General features: G+C 37.7%; 1 protein-coding gene across 1 annotated transcript in view; it reads left to right on the forward strand.

Moving 5' to 3' along the window:
* Positions 1-210: 210 nt before the first annotated feature.
* The window catches only part of RAP2A (RAP2A, member of RAS oncogene family), a 37,586-nt gene continuing 11,190 nt past the window's right edge, over positions 211-26,606 (forward strand). Inside the window, exon 1 of the mRNA XM_079137719.1 lies at positions 211-795. Coding sequence (XP_078993845.1) covers positions 482-795 — 314 coding nt within the window. The 5' untranslated portion in view covers positions 211-481. The remainder of the gene's footprint in view (positions 796-26,606) is intronic.

The raw sequence follows: 26,606 nt of genomic DNA on the forward strand, positions 1-26,606 counted from the left end.
CTCTCGGGAGCGCGCGCGACCGGTCGCCTAGGCGACAGGGATTGGCGGGGCGGGGCTGAGCTGTGGCTCCGCCCCGGCCGCCGGCCCCGCCCCCGGCAGCGCTGCGGCTGGGCTCGGGCGCGCGCTCCGGCGCCAGGGGTAGCGGCGGCGGGCGGGGAGCTGGGCGTGGAGGCGCGAGGGGCGGGGCGGGCGGCACTGCGGGCCGGCGGCTCGGGCGGCTCCGGCGGCTCCCGCTCCAGCTCGCCCTCAGTCTCTGCTGGCGCCCGCGGGGTCGCTTCGCCGCCCGGCTCGGCCCATGCCCAGGGCCGCTGCTCTCTCAGTTGCCGGCCCGCCGCCAGGGCCCGGGGGTCCGCCGCGGCCGTGAGGTGGGGGCGGCCGCGGAAGGCGGCGGGGCCGGCCGCGGGGCAGGGTCCGGGGCGCAGCGCGGCGGGCGGAGGTCTATGTCGCGGGCGGCGGCGGCGGCGGCAGCCGCGGAGGGACGATGCGCGAGTACAAAGTGGTGGTGCTGGGCTCGGGCGGGGTAGGCAAATCCGCCCTGACCGTGCAGTTCGTGACCGGCACCTTCATCGAGAAATACGACCCCACCATCGAGGACTTCTACCGCAAGGAGATCGAGGTGGACTCGTCGCCGTCGGTGCTGGAGATCCTGGACACCGCGGGCACCGAGCAGTTCGCGTCCATGCGGGACCTGTACATCAAAAACGGCCAGGGCTTCATCCTGGTGTACAGCCTGGTCAACCAGCAGAGCTTCCAGGACATCAAGCCCATGCGGGACCAGATCATCCGAGTGAAGCGGTGAGCGGGCCGGGCGGCCCCACAGGGTGCTGGGGGCTTGGCGGCTGCGGCTCGCACAGTCCGGGGGCCCGAACTCCCCGCGCTGGCCGCGGCGAGGGAGCTGTTCGGGGAGAGGGCGCCGAGCTCGGGGCTCAGCCTTCTCCTCTTCCTCCTGAATCGCCAATTTCAGGGCTTTGTCTCACTACTAAAATTTGGCATTCCGCTAACCCACAGCCTAGCCCTTTGTCTTTTGGATGTTTTTAGTAGCGCAGGTGCAGAACCCCAAAGGAAACAAAGTTTAAAACTTGCCGGGGGGTGGGAGAGGGGTGGGTAAATGTGTTGGGGAGAGGCGAGCTAGGCAAGTGTAGGGGAGACGTCTGCAGATAACGCACACTCTCCCTCTCTACCTTTGCAATGTTTGACAGCAAAAATTTCACACATGTATCCTGTAATAATGTCAATTCGAGCGGAAGGAGACCTTTATCATTTCAGAAAAGATTTAATGCTGCCAGGGCGTTTGCAAAAATGAACTCTAATTTAATGGGAAACTTTAAAGACAGATTATCAAATTATTTGAAGACATCCTAACAGCTGAGTGGGGTTGCGAGAGTATTTGCATATAATCGTACAAATATGCCATTCACAGCGACTTAACTTTTTCCTTATTTAATCTAATCACTTTTACCCTCTGGCGGTGGGAGGGGGTGGGGGGCAGGAAGAGGGAATATAAAGGCATTTCTGGAAACAAAACAGCAGTTTTTAAAAAGTGCGACTGAAGTAGTAGCTAATTTAAAGTTTATGCAAATAAATTCTTTCCTGTTAAACTTATAAAGTGTTTTGGAAATATGGCTGACAACTTAAATGGTTAAAAATGCTTGTTTTCTCTTAAATTGACTGAGTCTACTTTCCCCTACATTTTTAAGAAACAGAAATGTGATGATACATTATTTTAGAGTTTTGGCAATTTTTTTCTATTTCTTTAATTATATATGATTGTTTTATCTGGTCATTATTAATACTGCCAACAATTTTAGTGTCATTTTCTTTTTTTCCTGCTTTATTCTACCCGTAGCCCTAAATGTGAAGACAGTTTACTGAAAGATAGTTGTATATGCACTGTAGACACAATCACATTGTAAGTCAGTTTGAGTCTATTAATTTGAAAGATTCAGGGCCCAGTCACATATTCAGGGGATGCTTACAACTCATTTCAAGTGATGGCTCAATGCTACATATGAGATCAAAGGGAAGGTCCACCCTGTTTCCCCACCCCTCAAGTCATTGAGTATACACTCTGAGAGTAGAACTGAAATTTTGTATGTTAATTCTTGCGTTGAGTTCCAAATTAAAACAGTGATTATTTCATGGTCTCTACTTTGTTCTCAAATTTGTGAATCTGATAGCTTTTTCCAGTCTCATTATCTTAATGTTGTTTTGTAGTTAGATGAGCAATTTTGGTGTATATTAATCCGAGGAGCTACATTTAAGTGACTCAAATCCTTAATTATTACCCCTTCCCCCAGTGCCACTCAATTAAAAAGAAAACAAACTCAAGAACCAGTTAGTCTCATACATTGCCACATGTCAATTTTAGGCCAGATACATATATCAAAGAATCCAAGTTAATCCTCCAGCTGTCCCACCCTTCACATTTAAGCATACATTAAGGTATAAAGATATGTGTACAACTTGGATACAGGGCTAACAAGAGGATACCAAGAAAATTCTTGCTGAAGATTGTTTTAATTCTGTTTGCTTTTATTCTCACCTTGTCTATGCTGGGTAACAAATTTCAAAATGCAATTACAAGTTTAAGGCAGAGAATATGGCAAAATATTTGATAGCATGATCCTTGTAATTTTTTTTTTGTGATATAGTGCAAATTATTTTTCTCAGTTGTAATAATGAAATAGTCTGTATACTGTAATAATTTGCACCATGACCCATGAAAAGAAAATAGAGTAAAATTCCACTTCCCAGATGCCATTTTACTCACTAGTCTCAGTTCTTCATGTTTAAAAGACCACTGAGTAGCTGAGTTAGAGTTCAAAACTTTTTTCACTGGAATTTAACTATTGTATACTCAGGAACCACTTAGGCCTTTACTTCTGTGTCCTGTTTTGTATACTCACGCTAACCTCATCATGTGGCTTCCCCGTCTGTAGCATCTTAGAAATTTTATTTTTTGGGTACTGGAGTTTGAACCATGAGCATTCTATCACTGAGCTATCCTCAATCCTAGTTATTTTTAATTTTGAGACAGGATCTCCCTAAGTAGCCCAAGTTGTCCTTGAACTTGTGACCCTCAAGCTTCAGCACCATAGGTCTCTCAACCTAGTCCCTGGGATTACAGGCATGTGCTACTGCACCATCTTAGAAACAATTTAAAGGGAGAGAGGATTGGCTATAAATGATGTATATTCTAATACAATATATAAGTAAGGCATTTATTAAGTTAAAGCAGGCATTCTCTAATTCCTCCTTCTTGAAAAGAATAAAATATGATTTTCAAATGAGGGAATTTTGTGCTCTTTTGGGAGCCAATTTTTTAACTACCCAGTTGCTATAGTAGGTATTCAGTAATTGTTTCCTTTGCTCACTGTGTACTAGCTGCTTTACATATTATATAAAGCAGTTGTTGGGGATATTTAATATCGCCATAATGCAGATGATGAACTAAAGTTTGATAATTTACCAAGACCAGTCACCGATGGAGAGGAGATTAAAACCAATATCTTTGTGAATCAGTGTATCCTCTTTGTGTTAGTCTGTCTTTCAACGTGATATCTTCTGGCCAGATTAGCTCCCAGCTAGGTCAGCACTGTTTTGATAAAAATACAGTGTGAACCACATAGGTAATTTAAAAATTTCTGGTAGTTGATTAAAAAAACAAACAGGTAAAATTAATCTTCGTAATCATTTAACCCACTATATCCAAAATATTCTTATATCAACATATTATCCGTATTCAATAATTACTAAAGAGATATTTTTAAATACTATGTCTCTGAAATCTGGTGTGTGATACTTACAGCTCAACTTGATAAAACTAGCCTCTTTTCAGATGTTTAGTTGCCCCATGTGACCGCAGGCCAGCCTGGATAGCACAGGTCTAAGTTTGGGGAAGTGCTTGCTCATTTCTGTAAACCCCAGTTTCTGTGTTTATGAAATGTAGAATAGCAGGCATCTCTCAGGGTCATTAGAATTAAATGAGAGAATGTGTTATCAGGGTGCCCACAGAGAAATTGCTCAAAAAAATGCTGACATTCTTTTATTAATCAATTTTTTTTACCTTAACTTCTTTAACTTTTATCTGTTATATAATTGTAATTTTAGAAGAAACAACTTAAACTTGTAATTGCATTTTGAAATTTGTTACCCAGCATAGACAAGGTGAGAATAACAAATAGAATTAAAACAATCTTTGGCAAGAATTTTGTTGGTATCCTTTTAAAACTTCCCTTATGAGGGATCTTATGAAAAAAGGCAAGAGAATGAACATTTAACATTAATGCATAGCCAGTGAAATGGAGCTTTTCATTGGATTGTTATTTGGAATATTTTGCTTTTAAAAAAATAAAACTGGCCCATATTAACCTTACGTCTTAAAGGTGCACTCATATACATGAGCTCTTGGCAAAGCCAAGTTGGCCAGCTGAAAATGACTATATGTATAAATTCATATGCTTTTTTTTTTGACTTGGGGTGAGATCACACACATAAAAAAGAGTGATGGGGGACAGAAAGTGTTTCAATTGTAATAAAATCAGAATTCTTTCTGATTTCAGAATTACTTCTTTATTAGTCATCCCACGGTTAGCCATGGTCCTGATTTGAAGTCTTGGGGCTTGCTATTCAAGGACTGTTTGTTCTTAGGAGAAAGCCCAGAAACCTTCGGCAGCACCTTGCAAGCCCAGCATTCTCCTGTTGCTCCTGGCCTTTGCAGCCTCACCTCTTGCAGATTTCATTGTGCTCTCACACCTTGACCTTACCCTTGAAAGTGCCTTTGTTTTGGTTCTCCTTCCTGTAGAAATCTTCCACCTTTTTGCAGCCTTAATTTCTACTCATTCTTTTACCCCTGCTTAACAAGTTTCCCGCACGTAGGGAATCCTTCTGTTGCTTCCCAAACAGAACTTATTCCCTTAGCTGTTTTCCCACACTAGACCAACTTTACACTTTCACCCCTTCCCTCAGCCACACAAACTTTAGACATCAGTGCCCCCTGTCCTTCCCCTTTTCTTTGTTGTACTCCTCAACATTTACTTGTTGGTGTGATGGTTTATGTACGATCAGTCTTTCTCATAAAACACTAAGTTCACATGGCTAGTACAGCTTCTGGCACAAAGGAAACAATCGAGAAAAATGTTGAAAAAGGAATGTTCAGAAAGAAAAATATTTGTATTATCCTTTGGTCTCAGTTTCCCCATATATTTTGTTGTATAGGTGGAGGGGATGATTTTTTAAAGTTGATTTTGCAGATGGAGGAGTTGATCTTCTTTAGCTCTAACTTTCCTGGAGAGAACTTCTAGTTGGGCAGCAAGGGAAGAGGAAAGTTTAAGATGAACCTCAAAGAATCAGGAGCATGATGTCTTCCAGATGGAGGATATGGCATGGGAATACATAGAACTTGTTTTTTGGATGTTAAATAGACCAGATTGGCTAAACTAGGAATTTTTATAGAAGTGTGAGGGGAGGTAAGGTGAAATTTTTTAAAGCTAAATTATAGAAGGTTAAAGACTTTGGACTTGATCCTGTTGTCAAGGACCATCATCAGAATTGTTAGAGAAACAGTAGTATGGAGGTAATCTGATAGTTGGCTTCACAGAAATAGACCGCTCTGTTTTATAACAGGAGGAATCATTGTACATATTGTGATTATCTATATGAAGCATAAAGATTCTGAATTAGCATAGTGTCTGAAGGATCAGAAAGGGAAGCTATAAGAAATATTAGAAAGAATGAATTAATCAAACTGGGAGAGGAAGAAAGATCAAAAGTAACATTGACATTTTGAACATCAGTGAGTAAGATTAGGGAAGAATAGCTGGGAGAGATTATTTCAGTTTGGGAGATGGTAATCATACAGATAGCTGTGCCTAATAAGTAATTAGAATATTTGAGTGAAAGCCCCAAAGATCAGGTTATATATGAATATATAAAGACCCAGCGTCACCTACGTAGTTCATATTGAGGGGAAATAAGACCTACTCAGTATAGAGTAGAAATAAGTGAATATGACTAGGAGTAGAAAATAGAAATGAACATAGTCAGGGATAGAACTTGAGAGGTATAAGATACTAACTGAAGGTGCCAGGTGCTTTAAGATGGAGGGAAAGGAGTCGATTTGCGCTCCGCAAAGCAAGTTCTTTTTTTTTTTTTTTTTTTTTTTTTGTACTGGAGATTGAACTCAGGGGTACTTAACCACTGAGACACATCCCCGACCCTTTTTTGTATTTTATTTAGAGACAGGATCTTGCTGCTTGCTAATTTGCTTAGGCTGGCTTTGAACTCTCGATCATCCTGCCTCAACCTCCCAAGCCGCTGGGATTACAGGCGTGTGCCACCAGTGATATAGCCGATTTCCCTTTTCTTCTCATAATAAGTAGTAGCATAAACTTATTCTAAAACAAAAGCATGTGGCCAGTTGCTACTCAAAGATCTTTGGCCCATGACCAATTGTTGTGAGAGCTAAACCAAGAATATATCAAATGATGTTTGTCCCAAGTGAGTGAAATTTCCTCCTCCACAGACACCTCCTTCCTCAGACACCAAAATTTAATACAAAGCTGGGCCTCCAAGGTATAAACCTAATAGCTGTAAGTCACTTTTTTAACAATTAATAAATATATGTCATGAAAAATTGATAACTAATTCCTGATGTCAATTGTAAAACAAAGATTTTGAGTATGGAGAATAGGACTAATGGTAGGAGCTATATCCATCTAAATATAGAACTAAGATTTAAAGGCAATTAGGGGTACAAAATAGAACATTAGTGTTAAAAACATTGACAATATAAAATAAGTTTAGGAAAAGGAGAAAGTAGGAGTGCTCATTCCTCATCTTTTACTAAAAGAATTCACATGGTCAAAAAATGAAATTTAAGAATTTCAAGAGCTTGATGCTTTTCATAAATTTTAAAGCCATTTTATTGACCTATGACTGATATGCACAAAGCTGTATGCACATGTATATATGTGCAATATGATTTTTTTTTGGAGATAAGCGTAAACCCTTGAAACCATCACCCCCAGTCAATGCTGTGAACCTGTCAGTTGCCTGCAAAAGTTTCCTCTCACCATGGCTGTGGATTCGTTTATTCATTCATTGTTTTTTGTGGTGTGTAATAAGAATGCTTAACATAAGGTCTATCCTTTTAGCAATTTTTAAGTATACAGTATACTATTGTTAACCATACAGGCCACACTGACATGGTACAGGAGATCTCTAGGACTTACTGTTGCATAACTAAAACTTATTACAGTGAGTTACTTTTTATGGTCCACAAAGTTTTTTTTTTTTTTTTTCCTGAAAGGGAAGCTTTTATTTTTGCTGCATTATAAAATTAGCACATATAATTTAGTAGTTTCCTCTTTGCCATCCCAGGATTGGAACTTTGAAAATTTCACTTTGCAGTTGGAGGAAATGATCTCCCTTCAGATCCAACATTCTGTGAGAACCCTTCTTGTTGAGATGGTGAGGGAAGGGGTAAAGTTTATAAGCTTAAATGAGTAAACCCTTAAATAATGAACCCTCATTCATTTGCAGCATGTGACCTGCAAGTCTTGCCTAGTTAAGATTTAGTGATAATTCTGTCAACAAAATCTCTAACCAGAGTATCATTATAAGGCTTCATTGTAAGTGGCAAAAATAGTTAGCCAACCATTCTGCACATGAACCAAAGATATCAAGTCTACCTGCATATTGATAAATCCTCTGGTAAAAAGAACAAATGGATGAAGTGGAAGGTGACATAACTGTCCACTGAATGAGAAAGGTTCAGGCCACCAGCAAGTGCATAATGGTGACTTCCTGGCTCTCTTTTAGGAAAGGTCTGATGAGAAATAAACATTAAGAAGGAGGTAGGGGAACTGATGGAAAAAAAAAAAAGAGTCTGGATGACAGCCACCAGAAGGGCGCACACAGTAGGAGTCTTTCTGTTTGCCTGTTTTCCAGTGGCGTACACCTGAATGATTTCCTTGCTGTAGGGAACTTCTAGGAAATTACATAAGACACATCAAAGTGTGTGGTTCACAGGTTTACACATATTTCTAAGCCAGGATCATTACATAGGACCAAGTACACTGCACTTGATTTAAGGGAAGTTTTTCAAAAATGTTTTTTATTTTCACAGTTTTTATTTTAGTCATTATCTCCAGAATCAGGACCCTTAGGGAAGGATGTGTGACTTCACTCTAGGTCTTTCTTTGCTTCTGTTTTGACTTCCTTGTTCTTATCTATTCTTACCTATTGTTTCTCACATTTATTTTTCAGGCCTGTAGTATAAAAAGAATTGTAAACTCTAAATCTTTTGGGGAAAATATTGAAGTCTGAATATGAGTAGTCTTTCAAACAAGATAAAACTTACAGAAATTGAATAGTTATAAATCTATAGGCATAAGTACTTTTGTGGGAAATTTATCATGAAATTTTAATGGCGTGCAGATATATGCCATCTATTATATATTTTTGCCTTTGTATTTACTTGGCACTTTGACAGTTGTGGTTCATTTCATTAAAAAATTATTTGCAGCTTGGCATGGTGGTGTACACTTTTAATCCCAGCAGCTCAGGAGGCTAAGACAGAAGAATCTTAGTTCAAAGCCAGCCTCAGCAACAGTGAGGTGCTAAGCCACTCAGTGAGACCCTGTCTCTAAATAAAATACAAAATAGGACTGGGGATGTGGCTCAGTGGTTGAGTGCCTCTGAATTCAATATCCAGTACTCACCACCCCTGCCCCCCCCCAAAAAAAATTCTGTGTGACACAGAGAAATTTAGTTTTTTATACACACTTTTTTATGCTTTACCAGATCAAACTGAGCCCTTTGGTAGAATGTCAGTAATGGTAATGCTATGATTTTAGACAAGTGCATTTGATTAAAGTGTGTAAGTAAAACACATGTTGGTAAAGTTTAAAGAAGTCAAAATATCTGAAAATAGAATGTTTCAAGTTGCTAAGATTTTATCATAGTATATACTTAATACTAAATAGAATTAGGGTTGTACCTCTAAAAGACTGAAACCTCTCAGGGAATATTGTACCTTTTATTCCAACTACTTCACTATTTTTTTTTCTTACAAAAATACTCAAATAAAAAACAACACATTAGCCAGATTTTTCATGAATTTTAGTGTAAATTGAAGGTTATTGTTATGAAACAAGATTTTTTTTGAAGCATGTGATCAGAGACAAGATTATTGGGTATCTGAATTATCAATGGCTTATTAAAGTCATGGTTTGGGAAGATAGTAAGAGATCAATATTGGAAGTTTTTGAAGTTTGATACATTTACTTACTAAATGTTGGAAATTTACTGCTAATCACACATTGTTAAAAATTCTCTGAATAAGCTGTTTAAAATAGATTACAGCTGGTAAATAAGCACACTTTTATACATTCTTATTCCTATTGCTGAAAAGTATTCACTGGCAGAATTGAGTATGTGGGGATTTTACTTGTTTATTGCTTTTTCTAATATAGTTACAATTTTAAACCATACCAAAAATGATATTTTAGGGATAATAGGATAACTGATGATTTTTCTTTTTTAATGTCACCTGTCAAAAATCAAAACATTAAAAAAAATATATCTGCCTACCTGTGTTGTCCACTCAGCAGGGACTTTCACATCTTTTTACCAGGACCCTCAGTGGGAAATACTTATGATATGTGACAATGTACACACAAGCATAAATCTGTGTAGTTGAAATCGTGGTTTCATGTGAAACAGTAGTTAAACTTGCTATATTGCTTATATTGGGTTTTCTTTTTATTCACTTTTTTTAAGTTACTATCAAAGTGATCTTACCACACATAATATGGAAGCTGCTATCCTGTATCCTTCTCCTCTGAGAACACTAAATGAAGCTGCTTAATATTTTGAAACAATTCTTATCTTCTCCCTCCTGCTTTTGCAGTTTTCTACAATGCTGTGTAAGAATTTGAAAATGAATTGCTCTTGACATGAGTTAGCAATTGGTACTAATAGAAAGGTAGAATTAGTCACTGAAGATACACAAAATGTGTCTTTTGAGGAGGCATTTAGTGTGTCCTTGTGCATATTAGAACAGTGAGGATGAATTTCTCCTGTAATCTTTTCATTCACAATAGTCCTTGCCTTATGGCAACTTTAAGGGATGTTGTGCAGGTTGAGCATTCCTGACCCCCAAACTCAAAATTTGAAATGCACCCAAATCTGAACTTAAGCACCAACATTATGCCACAAGTGTAAAATTCCACACCTAACCCCATGCCACTAATTACAGTCAAAATGCAGGTGCCCTAAAACTATTACACACAGTTACCTTCACGTTATATATATAAGGTGTACATGAAACATAAGTGAAGTTCATGTTTAGACTTGAGTTCTGTCCCAAGATACCTTATGCAAAATTCTGAAATCTGAAATACTTCAGGTCCCAAGCATTTGGGGTAGGGAATATACAACCTGTAGTTAATACTCAGACTATAAATACATGATTGCAGGATTCTCCATTACTTGCTGAGAAGGATTGGGAAAGTCTGGTGCATTGGTCCAAGATGGTATTGATTCTGTAAAATAAATGAAGATCATGATTATAGATATCTTAAAGTCGTTAAATAAAATTACCCTAGAGAAACATTATAAACCTCTACTTAAAACATTTAGGAGTGTTATTTTTCATGCTTTCCAGCCCCTTAAAATTAATAATTCAAATGTGGGAATCTTACATCATATTAATAATTCAATACATATTAGTGTTTTCTTTTTTACTAGCTGTCTTTATAGCTATCTCTAAATGAAATCTTCAGAGTGTTTTTCTCTATAACTGGAGAATTCTAAATATGTCCATCTTTTGATTTCTGATGAATTTAACAAATACTATATATAATTCTCTAACACAGTATTTTATTGTGCATATTGATCCCCTCATCTTTGAAGGTGGTGTTAATGCCGTTAGAGCTGAGCTCTGGCACTTATTAGTTACGTAATTAGAAGTAAGTTGTCATTCTTTGCATTTTAATTGCCTCATCTGTAATATGGGTATGATATAATAACTGAGGTAATGAACAAAGTATTTCTTTACATAGTAACCCTAAAATATCAACAATAAGCTTTCAACAAAAACCACAGAAATAGAACAAACAAAACAAACAAGCATTTATCTTTTCTCCCCTTGGGTTTGAACCCATGGCCTCACACTTACTAAGAAAGTGAGCCACCACTGAGCTACATTCCCAGCCCTTTTTTATTTCATTTGGAGACAAGGGTCTGACTAAATTGTCCAGGCTGACCTCAAATCTGGGATCCTCCTGCCTCAGCCTCCTGAGTAGCTGGAATTACAGGCATGTGCCACTATGACTGGATTATCTTTCTTTAAAAGACAGTATACTGCCACATAATTGTTTACTGTGTCTAGACAAATTATATACCTAATCTGGCACCACATTTCCATTTTCTCTGCTGTTTTCTTCTCTGTTTTAAGTGCTAGCACAGAATGTTATAGAACTACCACCACAGACCTTGAGTGCTTAGTGCTCTGTGCCTTTGCTGCACCTCGAAAACTAAATATGTTGGCTATAAAGTGTGGCAGTGTATTTCTGTGGCTCACAGGAATTGCAGTGATTTTTAGTATATGTATTTTAAATATGAAAACACTGTGAGGGCTGGGAAGATAGCTCAGTTGGTAGAGTGCTCGCCTTGCAAGCACAAGGCCTTGGGTTCGATCCCCAGCACTGAAAAGAAAAAAACAAAACAAACCACTGTGAAAAGTAATCAGCATATTAATATTATTAAATAATGTTTTTTTAAAGTTGATAATGATAGATCTTTTATGAATACTAAAAACTGCATGGGATAAAGATAATTTTAGTAATCTTTATGACTAGTTATATATATAGTTAAGTGTTGACAGCATTTTAATAAATCAATTTCAGAAAAAGTTTTATCTTTGTATAAAAATAATCTCTGTCACCATCAAATAATATGGTTTAAGCCTCCTCATTTGCATACCATTGCCTTGGGCATTATGCAAAATAAGTAAAAGATACTATCTTTATCCTTCTGATATGCCAAAGTGTACTATTGAGGAATATATATTTGACAATGTTGACTTGTAGAGAAATAGTTTTTAAAACAATTTGATTTCTTAGTTTAAAAGTATTTTTCCACCAAAAACACTATCTTTTTCTAAGGTGCCTTTTCTAAGGAATTTTTCATTCATTCTAACTCATTATGGAAGGTCAGAAATTTGTCTATAGGACTAATGACAATTAGATATTTAGTTCAGTATATGTCTTAGTCTCTTTGGGCTGCTGTAACAAAATACCCTAGACTGGATAATTTATAACAATAGAAATCTGTTGCTTACAGTTCTGGATGCCAGAATGTCCAAAATCAAGGTGCCAGCACATTCAGTATCTAGATGGCTGGCTACTTTTGCTGCATCATCTTATGATGGAAGGGGCAAAATGATTCCCTCTAGCCTCTTTTATAGAATCATTAATCTCTTTCATAAGGACAGAACCCTCATGACCTAATCACATCCTAAAGTTCCCACCTCTTAATTCTGTCACCTTGGGGATTAAGTTTCAACACAGGAGTATATTTAGTACACCTTCCTTCCTCCCTATCCAAAATATAGTTTTCCTCTCCCCCAAATGACCAACATACAATTATTCTGTTTTCTTTTTCTGCTTTTGTAACCAATAATCCAAACTTTGACTATCAGTAATATTGTTTGGTAAAGTGAAGGATTAGATGCTGTTTGTTAAGACAAATAGTTCAATATGTACACATTTGAAAGCTAGCTAGAAATAAATGCATGCATACATTAAAAAAGCTAACTAGAAAGTTAACTGACATGTACATATATGAAAGCTAACTAGAGAATTAACAATATTTAATATTTTAGTTTATTTTTTAAGAGGAGATGAAAAGATTCCTCATTATACTAATACATAATACTAGTGTCACAAAAAAGACTTGTTTTCAAAAGTCTGGCATTAAGGAGCAGTAATATTTGCACAGGTCCTCTGTCTGCTCTTGTTCTCAGTGATTTGGAGTGCTGTGACCTTTATTGAGGAAAGATGTAAGTGGAGTGTCATGTAGTGATGCTCCAGGCTGGGAGGATCCTGTGGCAGTGTGTGGGCTCAGCACAGAGCCCCATGACCCACGCAGCATCTGCCTTAAGAGAGGCAGCCAGGGTGCTGCGTGATCACCATCCCCACCTAACAAACCAGCACCTTGATCATGACAGGATGCCTCCCCAGTGACATACACATTTTTAAAGACAGAGAGTGTGTATTCCTAGGTCCACCCAGAGCACATCATCTGATTTCATCGAAAGAAATATAGTCTATTTCGGGCGGTAGGGACTGCTCACTTGGAAGGAGGTTGTTTCTGGCGCTCTCATCAGCACATCCTGACCCTAAAACTTCTCAATGACCATGCCCAGTGGCTTCTGACAGTCCCACGAGTGGCCCCTGAGTAAGTGCCACTGCTTTGATCTGTTTCTTTTTCTTCGAAGGTGACCATATGTCTTTTTTGCTTGGGCGGTTCAGGTTTATTCCTGTTGACCTCCACACTCATTTGCAGTACCCCTTTCCATCTCAAAATTATCTCAATATAATGATAGATTGTATTTATCATGATATTTATATTTATAATGATGAATTATATTGGATGATAGATTATATGGTCACTCTTTACTCTTACCTTAGATATGTTTTTAGAATCTTGACAATTTAAATTCCATTTTCCCATGATTTTTGTGTTAACTGGTTTAAATAAACAATTTCTTTCACCTGGCCCAAATCTCTACTGCTTTTGTTAATTTGTTAGTCCTCATGAACTGGAAATTCTGCTCAGTTTTGAAAGGGAACATCTTTCATTAACTGTGCTGGATTAAAGATGGCCACAGGTTCTGTGACACAACTTCCATTGAGAAGCAGAATGTATTTCCTCCCTCTTTTACATCTACTCTACTTCCAGCAACAGAGTCTGGCAGAAGTGATTCGAAGCCAGTTTTTAACCTACCCTCTAAAAGAACTAGCAACTTCCACCTGGGTGGAAGCCTGAGATGACATTTGAGAAGTCCAGCTCCTCTGAGAATATGTACAAGGGGGAGGGAGACCCCTTCTAGATGTTCCTTCCAATTGCCAAGCCTGAGGTGGAGCCATCTTTGACCCTCCAGTCCATCCCACCCACCCCAGTTGAACATCTCCGAGTGACCCCAGTTAATATGTTGTAGAACAAAAAACTTGCCCAGCTGAATTCTGCTCAAATTCTTGACCCATGAAATCATGAAATATAGAAAAATTGTTATTTGAAGCCATTAGCTTTTGGGGTAGTTTTCAATGCAGCAGATTAATCTGGATAACGACTTTTTTTTTCCCAGTAAACATTGATATTTTAGAAATGGTTTTTGGTGAAAGAGTACTATTGACTCTTTGAATTTCTTCATGAGAAGATCTTTACGAAAATATTTGTTGATGATGAATAAGTGATACATGAATGAATTTAACTCTTAAAAGGTGGCACCTGCCCTCTACCCCTGCAATTTATCTGTCTAGTGTTGTCATACTCCTGCCCCATTTAATTTTATGAAGACGATAACATATTAAGGTTGTATATACCCTTTGCAACTGCTTATAATAGTGTATACTGCCCCCTCCCCCTCCACCCATTATGTATATTGTTTACAAAAGTAGTTGACATATGCCATTTAATTTATGTTAACAACAACAAAAATAAAACTTCTATGTGTTTGGTGATACTCTGCTCTAATTTTGGCGTTCAGCACCTGGAACATAGAAAACACCCAGTTAATACTTGTTGAATTTATGAACAAAGGTCCCTTTGGGTCATTAGGTTCTGTAGGCTGACCATCCCCCTACCTCCAGATCTCAGGAGACCCTTTACACCTCAGATCAGTTTGAGCATTTCAGCATCTAATCATCTAATGCAGGGCATAATGAAAATAAAGCATTCAGATAACACACCCAGAAACGCTTTTTTTGGCCTGGTGACCACTGGATATGTTGCATGTTTCAGAGGCATTTCTGTTACTTGAAACACTATGGACTGCATGAAAAATCTTGTCGCACTGGAAGACTGTCATTCATTATCTCTGTCTACTTTATATGTCTGTAAGCAAGAAGCAACTCCAACATGGGGACACACTATATATGAAACATTCATGGTCCCCACCATCCTCAGGCTTCAGATGGAACTTGAAAGACAGTGCAGCTTGTTTATGCAGAAGTAATACTTCACTCAGGACTCCTGTACCTTCAGAGTGGTGGTGGGTTTCTTTTTCTCTCTCTTGTTCCCCACATTGTCTTACTAGGACTTGACGGCCATGGTTCTACCCAGTAATTTCACAGCTCTAGTTGCTGTCTAGTGACTGAGCAATGTTTGGAGCAGGAAGATCAGTAGAGTAAGGAGAGAGACTTCTGTTTGGAGAAGATAGTAAATTCCAACCCTATAATATTAAAGGGAAGTGCTACCTATTTTCTTTTCTCAAATCTTTTCCTCAGGGATTAATGATTTTCAGATTCCGTTCTCATACATGGCTGGGGAATGGAAGCCAGAGACAGGAGATAAAATACTAAGTAACAGTTTTGGTACATTTTTATAGCTTGTATCACTACAATTAAGATTCTAGAACTGACTTGCTAACAGATGGTTTGAGAAAATTTAGAAAAGAATAATTAGCATTTCTGTAGTATTTTACAGTATCCATAATACTTTAATGGATAATTCATATAAACTGCTCAGTGCAGAGTCTGGCACATACCAGGCCCTCTGTAGATACTAGCTGTTATTAGTAATGTCATTATCATCCTCTTCCTTAAAACAATACATTAATTTTTCTGTTTCACTTATAAGAAGACTGAAGCTCCCAAAGGTCGGGTGATACATCCATGGGAGCAGAGCTGGGACTCATTTCTAGGTCCAAATCCAAATCCTGTTCTCTCTGGCTTGTGGTGCACTCGATCTTGTTTTAGCCAGTGACCTCGGGTAGGCCTTCACCTCGGCCTTGCAGACCCACCACATAGTTTCACAGGGTAGTTGTGGAGATGGGAAGGGGCTGCACAAGCAGTATTTTAAGATAATTACCGTGAAAATGGCACATAAGGAAAGCGGGTTGAGAAATCGGGAGATGAGGCCAGTTAGGAAACGCGCAGTAGATTGGGTTTGAGTTATTCTGGAAATGAAAGGGGTTATGTAATGGGTTTGAAAATGAAGAGAGAGCTTCTCACATCCAGTCAGTCCTGCTCTGTGATCAGCGCCTCTCACCTCACGTGCCCGGTGGATTAGAGGCTGTCGGCGCCTCGGACTCCCACCCACTCTCGCTGGCCCCTCCGGGATTTCTCCAACGACCTGTTTCTAACTTCTCTCACCGTAGTGTGGGCTTGGACTGTGCAGAGTCTCTGCAACCTGCCATTCTCTTTTGACTGTCCTCCAGGGCCATCTCTCTCTTTTCTTCCCTGTGCATTTGTTTTCTTTCCCTTTTTCCATCAGTCTCCTGATGCTTCTCCTGGTGTAAATCTCAAGACCTTTCTAACAGACATCACCAATCTCATGCCAGTCGACCCAGCCAGGTACAGCATGTCATGTCTAATTGATGCGCTCTTCTGCCTCTTCTGAGTTGTTTATCGCAGGAAAGAAGAAATGCTAATTGCATGGATGGCAGAACCTTAGTTTTCCAGAAAGCTGTACTGTAGAAACTTAGTGTTTTGACTTTTTTTTAAAGAGTTTTATTTCATGCTATTTGTTCTTAATGATTTGGAAATGAGAAATATTTTGAGATTCTATTTTAACAGTAAAATAAGTCTCCCAGATAAATATTTTCCTGTTTGTAATTTAAATGTTACTGAAAGTCTTAGCTCTTCCAATTCTGAAGCATCTTTACATGTTCTTCATTCAAGGATAGTTTTTTTTTTTTTTTTATGTAGATATAATTAAACCTGAACTGTGTACCCTTTCGCAGGTGACTTTTTTTTTTTTTTTTGGTACCAAGGATTCTTAACCACTGAGCTACATCCCAGCCCATTTTTAATTTTTTAATTTTGAGATAGGGTCTCACTAAGTTGCTGAGGCTGACTTTGGACTTGAAATGCTCCTTCCTCAGCCTGCTGAGCTGCTGGGATTACAGGTGTGCACCACCACAACCTTCCAACACGTGAATTTTTTCCAAGGATTCTGAAACGAAGGGTTCTGAGAATATATGTACTATAGTCTGATTCAGATATAAATTTAGGTAACAGTTCAAATGGCTTACATATTCCTAAACCCATAACTCAACTTAATCTTTTCAAGTATAGTAGTTGGACCTGTTTTTGAATGCACAAGTTTCAGATTTCAGCTCTCACTAAAGATAAATGCATGTCTTACATCTGAACACCTTCTTCCTTTGGACAGATGAAAGCTGTGTGCTCTTCCTGTATGTGCCCAAGCTTGGGTTTCCCCTGCTGTTTAGATAAGAAGCAGCATGCTTTGTTGGCAGGTTTTTAAATGATGTGTTTTTGATTTGGTGACTGAAAGTACATTAAAATGTCAATTTTAGCTACACATGTAGGTGCCAAATATAGATCAACAACTGCTTTCTGCCATCTTATTTTGGAGATCTTGAATATTATGTATTTTTAAAGGGAGAAAGAAGATCAACTAGTTTGTTTAGATAGTTCATGCATTTGGCTTTTAAATGATGAGGTTTTAGGCTTCTAGTTGCAAACACTTCTTCACAAATAACATATTTCTGCATGGATCATGTTTGCTTCTAATAATAAAAGACCAAATTAAATGTGATCATCATTATATTTTCTTTTTTTAACAGACTTTTGGAGTACTGTGGCATCTTGATACTCCCGAAAGAATTCCGAATGCAGTTTATAGACCTGATAGTGTTGAAAATGTTCAGAATTATTATCATTTTTATTTGCAGTAACATGCTATCCTTTAATGTTAGTATTCTTTATGCTTTTAATCTCTAGCCAATTTTGGATATAAATTAAGTAGCATAAGACTTGGATGGAAATTTAAAATTGATTGGCAGTGTTAGCTGAGTAATAAACTGATCAGCCTAATCATGCATCTCTCACATCTTACGCACCATTCCTAACTCTCATGTATATGCCTGTAGTTTGTCCTGAAGTTTACTTTGCTCTTCCTGTTTAAATGAGGAGATTATTTATTTAGTTATCTTGCTGATTTTTTTGTTTCACTTTTTAAAAAAATACCTTTGTTTTATTTATTTATTTTTATGTGGAGCCGAGGATCAAACCCAGTGCCTTACATGCTAGGCAAGTGCTCCACCAATGTGCTCCAACTCCAGCCCCATTGTTTCACTTTCTTTCATTGAGGAATAACTTATAATGTCAAGTGCACAAATCTTAGACATTCGGCTAGATGCACACTGTGTAATCAAATCCCAGATGAAGATGCAGAACAGATGTTTCAAGCAGGCTCCCTCATGTGCCATCCAGTTACTTTTATATGCAGAGACCACCGGAAGGTTAGTATTACCTATAATTGAACTTCTGTCATGCAGAATCCTTGTTTTGAGATTCACCCATGTTGTTGTGAGTAGTGGTAATTAATTGTCTTTAATTGAGGGGTGGTGTGCCCCTCATGTGAACACACCATGATTTCATTATCTGTTCTGTTGATGGACATTTGGGTAGTTTCCAGATGGGGGATTATTATAAATAAACCTGCTGTGAACATCCTAGTATGTGTCTTCATGAATACATGTACACTTTGCTTGACTGTATGTGTAGGAGTAGGATTGTTAGTACATTGTTAGTCCAGTATTACTAAATACTACTAAATGGTTTTCCCAAGTAGTTATAACCAGTTTGCTTTCCCACCAGTAAGAGCTAAAGTTGCCCCACATCCTGACCAATATGAATATTGTCAGTCTTTTAGTTTTGGTAATCTGGTAGGATTCTAGATATGTCATTGCAATTTTAGATGTCATTTCCCTGGGTGTAAAAATATTGAGCACCGTTTCGTATGCTAATAGTTATTTGGGTGTCATCTTTTGCCCGTTTAAAAAATTGGATTTTGTTTTTTTATGATTTGTAGAGATTGCTTATATTTCTGGATACAGTCCTTTATCAGCTGTGTGTGTGTGTGTGTGTGTGTGTGTGTGTGAGTGTGAGTGTGAGTGCATCTCTGCATATGTATGTATATTGCAAACACCTTTTCCCAGTCATTGGCTTACCTTTCCACTTGCTTTCTTTTTTTCTTTTTTTTTTTTTTTTTTTATTCAAAAATGTTTATTTTACCCTTTCTTTTACTCCATTGGATTTTATGGAATGTTATTTCTTAGAAGATAATCAAATACCCAGGGAATTAGAAATATTCACTTGTCTATTAATGTTCTTAATATCTTTGTGCTCTGATTGTTTTAGTAGTTTTTATTTGGTCTTATTTTTATTTTTATTTTATTTTATTTTTTTATTGTAAACAAATGGGATACATGTTGTTTCTCTGTTTGTACATGGCGTAAAGGCATACCATTTGTATAATCATAAATTTACATAGAGTAATGTTGTTTGATTCATTCTGTTATTTTTTCCCTTCCCCCCACCCCTCCCAGCCTTCTTTACCCTCTATACAGTTCCACTTGCTTTCTTTTATTAAGAAATTCTTAATTTTAACAAAGTCCAGCAACACCACACACAAACACATGAAAAGAAAATAAAACAATTTACAGCTATGTTTTTATTTTTGTTTGTGTTGCTTTTCTGTGTTTGTTTTGGTTTTGCCTTTTTGCACTGGCTGGGAATTAAATTTTTAAAATTTCCCCCTTTTTTATACTTGAAAGTCTTTATTGTTTCTATCATAAAGCATAACTTACACAATTACCATACCTTTTTAAAATTAAATTTGTTGTAGATTCACATGTAGTTCTAAGAGATAATGGATTCCGTGTACCATTTGCCCAATTTTCTCCAGTGGTAGCATTTTGCAAAACTATAGTACAACAGCAGAGAATATTGACGGTACAGAACATTTGCACTACCACAGGGTCACTCATGTGGCCTTTTTGCAGCCATTCCATCCCCCACCCCCAGCTCTGTCTCCTCTCCCCACCCTTAACTCCTGCCAGCCATTTGTTCTCTTTTCTGTGATTTTGCCATTTCAGAAAATTACGTAATTGTAATCATAGAGGATGTAACCTTCTGGAACTGGCTCTTTTCAGTCAGCTAAATCCATGGAGACTTGTCCAAGCTGTTATATGTACCAATAGTTCATTCCTTTTTACTGCCAAGTAGCTTTCCTCAGATGGATTTGCCAGTTTGTGCACTTGTTGAAGCATATCTTGGTTATTTCTGATTTGGGGCTGTCATGAATAAAGATTTTATGTGAACAGAAGTCTTGTTTCCCTGAGATAAATGCTCAGGGGTGCAGTTTCTCATTCATATGATAATTACAGGTTTAATTTTAAACCTGCCAGACTGTTTTCTGAAGTGGCTCTTCTTTTACATTCCATCAGCGATGTATGAGTGAGCCACATTCTTTGCAGCCTTGCTGGGATTTTGGTGTTGTCACTTTTTTATTTTAGACATTCAGTGGGTCATAATATCTCATTGTGCTTTTAATTTACATTTCCCTAATGGCTAATGATGTTTAACACCTTTTACATGCTTATTTGCCATTTAGTTCCTCTACAGTGAAATGTCCATTCGTGGCTTTTGCCCATTCTCTAATTGGATTGTTTGCTTTCTCTGTTGAGTTTTAAGAGTTCTTTATGTATTCTAGATACTAGTCCTTTGCCAGATGTGTAGCTTGAAATAATTTCTCCCAGCTTGCATCTTGTTCTTTCAAAGTTTTGATTTTGATCAAATCCAATTTATCAACTTTTCATTTTATGAGTTATGTTTTAGTGTAAAATCTAAGAACTCTTGGTCTAGCCTTAGCTCATGAAAATTTTCTCTTGTTTTTCTCCAAAAGTTCTATCATTTTGCATTTTATTTTTGTTATGGCTCATTTTGAGTTAATTTTTGTATCATTAGTTGAAGCGTGACTAATTGTTCCATGCATTTGTTGAAAAGGCTATTCTTCCTCTATTTAATCATTTTTGCAATTTTATTGAATATTAATTGGACATATTTGCATGGGTCTATTTCTGGGTTCTTCTTTATTTCACTGATTGATGTCAGTCCTTCAGCCAATACCAGAGTCCTGAATACCAAGCAGTATATAATTATAAAAGTGTTGAAAGAGGGTGCAGTGATTTTTTTTCCCCATTTTATTTTTCTTTTTCAAAATTGCCTTTCATGTAAATATAAGAAAATTCTTGCTTTTGTCTAAAAAAATTAAAACCTTGTTGTAATTATGTTAAGCCTGTATATCAGTTTGGGGGAGAATTGACTTATTTCCTATGCCACATCTTCCAATCCATGCACATATCTCTTCATTAATTTAGGTCTTTGGTTTCTTTTATCAGGATTGTATAGTTCTGGCATACAAGATCAGTACATGATTATTAGATTTATGCCTGTATGTTTTTGGAGTGATCGTCAGTGGTATCATGTGTTTAATTTCATTGTGCATGGTTATATCACTAGTCCACAAAAATATTGTTGATTTTTGTATGTTCATCCCAATCTGAACTCACTAGTTCTCGGAGAGGTCTTGTTTAGTTTTGTTTTGTTTTGTTGTGGATTCCTTGGGATTTTCCAAGTAGACAGTCATGTGATCTGGAAATAGTTTTACTTCTTCCTTTCTGGCCTGTGTCTTCTATCTCCTTTCCTTGAGTTCCTGCTTATTAATTGACGGCGGGCCCCCCTGCTGTGGAGAATGAGGGTGATGTCAGTGCAAGTCCTCCCCTGTTCCTGGTCTTCAGGGGAAAGCGGTCTTTCACCATGAAGTATGATAGTGGGTGTTCCCATCAGGTTGGGGACGTCCCCTACTATTCTATTTCTCTGCCAGTTTTAATTTTGAACAGGTGTGTTTTATCACATTTTTCTGTGTCAGTTGATAGGATCATGTGAGTTTTCTTCTTTAGCCTGTTTTCTTGGTAGATTCTTTGGTTTTCTAAATATTAAACCAGCTTTGCATCACTAAAATTAACCCCACTTGGTCAGGTAGGGTACTGTACACCTGTTTTCTAGCTTACACCAGGACATTGATAGTGCCCACCACTTCACTGCCCTCTTCTCTTCCCCTGCTTCCCAAACACCCGAATTTTCTAAGCTCTACTTTTTAAATTGGAATGCTTGGCTTGAGGAGAGCACAATACTGAAAAGGCCCCATAGAGAAATACACCACGATCATTACTTGTTCTTTCTTAAGACGGCCTAAAGAGGTAGAGTTGAAGTTTTTATTTACTTTTATTATCCCTTCTATTAAAAAAGATCCTTGCTGAGCAACATAATATTTTCCCAGGATTTCTAAAGACTTGATCAAAATAATAATTCTGAAGTACGTTGAAAACGTAAATTTATGGTATTGAATAATTATCATTTACTAACTTTTAGAAATAAAAGAAATACCCAAGTATTTGGTAAAAGTTGAAGGTTAAAGTCCCGCTCTCTTTCTGCTAGTAGAAATTTGTGGAAAAACCTTCAACAAGACAAAATTTGAGTAGTAAATTTTTTTTTTTTTTACCAGGGGTTGAACTGAGGATCTCTTAACCATTGAGCCACATACTAAGTCCTTTTTACTTTGTATTTTGAGATAGGGTCTTGCTAAGTTCCTGAGGCTGACTTTGAACTTGGGATCCTCCTGCCTCAGCCTCCTGAGCTGCTGGGATTATAGGCATAAGCCACTGTGCCTGGCAGAAGTTTTATCTTACACAGTAAGAAGTTTGTATCTTGAAACAACATACATCTTTAAAAAGATTGCCAGGTAATCAGTACAGTCAGGTGAAAAAAATCCAGAAATAATATTAAGATTGGCATGAAATAAGTTAACTAACTCATTAGCATAAGTGAAAAATCAAACTTTTATAGGTTATTCACCCAAGAAAGAAAGAAATACCCACTTCCATAAGAAAATAATTATTTTGTAAAGTTTAAGCTAGAACAAAGTTATTTTTAGCATTTTTATTAAGAACTCCGTGATACGCTATTTCTCTTTATAAATTGAGATTTGTATAACATAATTTTTAAATATGATCACAGTACAAGTATATTAGGAACAGCTAGTAATAAGAGACATATATATTTCCCCTTGGGAGTCTTAACATTTTTGGTTCTGAGATAAAGCTATCCTTATAAAATTGATATTTACCTGTGAATCATTTTTTATTCCGTGTGTGTGTGTGTGTGTGTGTGTGTGTGAGATCTATACTCTCTGCTCTGTGTGTGTGTGTGTGTGTGTGTGTGTGTGTGATCTATACTCTCTGCTCTGTCTCCCATAGCCAGTCCCTTATCATGTCTTTGTGCTGCCTCTAAAACCTGTGGTCACACAACTCATAAAGACCTTTTTTTCAGTGATGGACCACATTCACGATGGTATATGCCATAAAGCATAGGTGATAGTTGGTGTACCATCTAGGTGTGTTCACTGATGAAATCACCCAGCAATTCGTTTTCTCGGAACAAGTCCCCATCACTAAGAGACACATGACTGTATTTTAAACCTTCTTTCCATAATCATTGGCCACCATGCCGATTGCAGTCACCATCATCTCTTACCTAGAGCACTGCTTCATTGCCTGTCTTACTGCTTCTACTATTGTGCACCTAAAATCCATTTTTCGTATTAACCACAGTGATCTCTTATCACCTACGCCATGTAACTTCCACGCTTAAAGACCTGCAGTGGCTCCTCCTTAGCATGCAAGCCTTACGTCAGCCAGTGAGACCCCACCTTCTTTCTTCCATCATTCTCCTGTGTCTCTTTCCCTTGCTCTTCATGCCGTCTCTTTTTTCTTTCATGGGTAAACCTAGCACTTTCTTTTCCTTTTACATTTGCATTTCCTTTTGTCTAAAATATTCCATCCCTTGTTTTTTTCCATGGCAAACTCAACTCTCAAACTTCAACTCTGCTTAGATTTTACCTCCTTTAAAAATCCAGTTTTTTTGCTCACTTCTTGAAATATTGTCCTATCCATGTTACTATATATCCATCATTATTTTCTTGATAATGACTACCACATCTTCAATTATATTATTTATTTACTTTGATTATATTATTTATTTAATTTAAATATATTATTTATTTATTCCTCCAACTTGAATGTAACCTCTTAAGAACCTTATTTGTTTTGTATCCCCAGTACATCACAGACTGCTGGTAGATTTATGGAGAACTATGAAATTAATTCATGAAAACCTGTGAACACCAAATTTGTAGTAACATAAAATATAAGTAAGTCAGGCATGGTGGTGCATGCCTGTACCCAGCAGCTTGGGAGGTTTAGGCAGGAGGATCACAAGTTCAAAGCCAGCTTCAGCAACTTAGCGAGGTCTAAGGAACTTAACAAGACTCTGTCTCAAAATACAAAATAAAAAAGGGCTGGGAATATGGCTTAATGACAAAGCACTCCTGGGTTCAGTCCCCAGTACTCTCCCCAAGAAAAAGGACTAGGGATGTAGCTCAGTGGTAAAGTGTGCGCTTGGGGTCAGTTCTCAGCACCACCCCTGCAAAAGATGTTGTGTGTGTGTGTATAAGTTGTCTCATATATCTAAGCTCAGACAAATGAACCAACTATGAGAATAAGGGAAGCTTTTTAAAGAGAAAATTTGACCAAAGCCCTGAGTGGTTGTTTTCATATATGTCTACCTACACCCTCGCCCCAAAGACTATGTTGCATTTTTGCTTTAAACATTTGTACATATTTTAAAGGAACTTAGGAGGAGAAATATGTTACACTTGACCCAGATATCCACCATTCCTGAAAAATAAATGTTAATTTTTTTCAGAAATTTCATTTTCCCTCTGATATCACTTTTCTTTAGCCTGAATAGCTTTCTTTAGCATTTCTTTTAGATCAGGTTTGCTAGTGATAAATTCTCTTAGTTTTCCTTTATCTGAGAATGTTCTTGTTTTACCCTCAGTTTTGAAGACTATTTTTGCTGATACAGTATTCTGTTGATAGTTTTTTTTGTTTCTTCTTTTGGTATTTTAAGGTATTGTTCCACTGTCTCCTGGCATCTGTGGTTTCTGATAAGAACTCTGGTCATTTGTTTGTTCTCCTGTATGCAATGCATTTCTTTTCTTTGGTTACTTTCAAGATTTTATCTTATCTTTGATTTAGTAGTTTGATTATGCTGTGCCTCAAAGTGGTGTTCTTTTAATTAATTCTGTTTGGGACTCACTGATCTTCAATAATTTGTAAAATTATCCCTTTCACTAAGTTTGAAAAGTTTCCAGCCATTCTCTTTCTTTCTATCAACCCTAATGGCTTGTGTGTTGAATGTTTGATATTTTCCCATAGATTCCTGATGTTCTGCCCATTGATCTATTTTTCAATCTTTTGTCTCTATTTTTCAATAGGATAATTTATATTGCTCCTTTTTTACATTCGCCACCTCTTCTGTCTTCACCATTCTTCCCATCCAATAATGATTTATTTCAAATACTATGATTTTTAAAGTTACCATTTGTTTCTTGTTTATACTTTCTAAGAACATCTTCTCTTTCTGTTCCATTCAAGAGTGTTTGCCTTTTCCTCATGGAACATAGTTATTCCAATTGAGTATCCCTTATTTGAATACTGAGAACCAGAAGTATTTCACATTTCAGAGGGTGTTTTTTGTTGTTGTTATTGTTCGTTTTTGGACTATTTGCATAGGCTTTCTGGTTGAGCATTCCTAACCCAAAATAAAAAATGCTCCAGTGTTGTCCAAAGAGTTTCAGATTTTAGAAAATTTTGGATTTCAGATTTTTGGATTAGGGATGTTCAAACTATACTGGCTTCTTAAGCTCTAATAATGTTAACCTCTGTATTATGTCGTGTCTATGGATTGTCTTTACCCTTGAGAATTAGTCATGTTTTCCTGGTTCTTTGTATGTTTGGTAATTTTAGATTATATTGGACATTTTTAGTATCATGTTACTTAACTAAACTGTGAGCCCTGTTGTAATCTCATGGAGAATTCTGATTCTTTTAGCAAATAAAGAACAGACAAGTTCAAAGTGCGCACAAACTTAAGTATTCCTTCAGGAGAACATTCCCGTGTCAGTTGGGTTTTCAAAGCCCTCACTGACCTGTTTTGTGCACACACCACCCAGAGCTAGTCTGAGACTCAAGCAGTGGTTTAAATTGTGGTTCAGTCCTCGAAACCTTTATTATACTCCTTTGAGTCGATCCCACGCATACGAAGATCATTTGAGCTTATGCTGATTCACACAGAGAATTAAGGGATCCCTTTTTCGACCTCTGTCCTCTCTTAGATTTCTCCCACACACTTCAGACCACAGAGGCCCATTTTCTTGCCCCTCTGGCCAGAAATGTGGTGTTTTTGCCAGAGTTTTAGCTTTCTGCACTGCCATATGGTCCCACAAACGGGATCATCTTCTAGGCAAGATGAGGAGGAAAAAAAACTGAAGAAAGGAGAAAGAGAAGGGGAAAAAAATACCCTTTGGAATTTAGGGAGCCCTTTTCCCAGGTCCATTAGTCACAAAAAGAGATCTTTTATTTGCTTTTTGTGTTTGTTCTGAGT

Source organism: Sciurus vulgaris (assembly GCF_902686455.1).
Source record: "Sciurus vulgaris genome assembly, chromosome: 4".
Classification (NCBI taxonomy): Eukaryota; Metazoa; Chordata; class Mammalia; order Rodentia; family Sciuridae; genus Sciurus; species Sciurus vulgaris.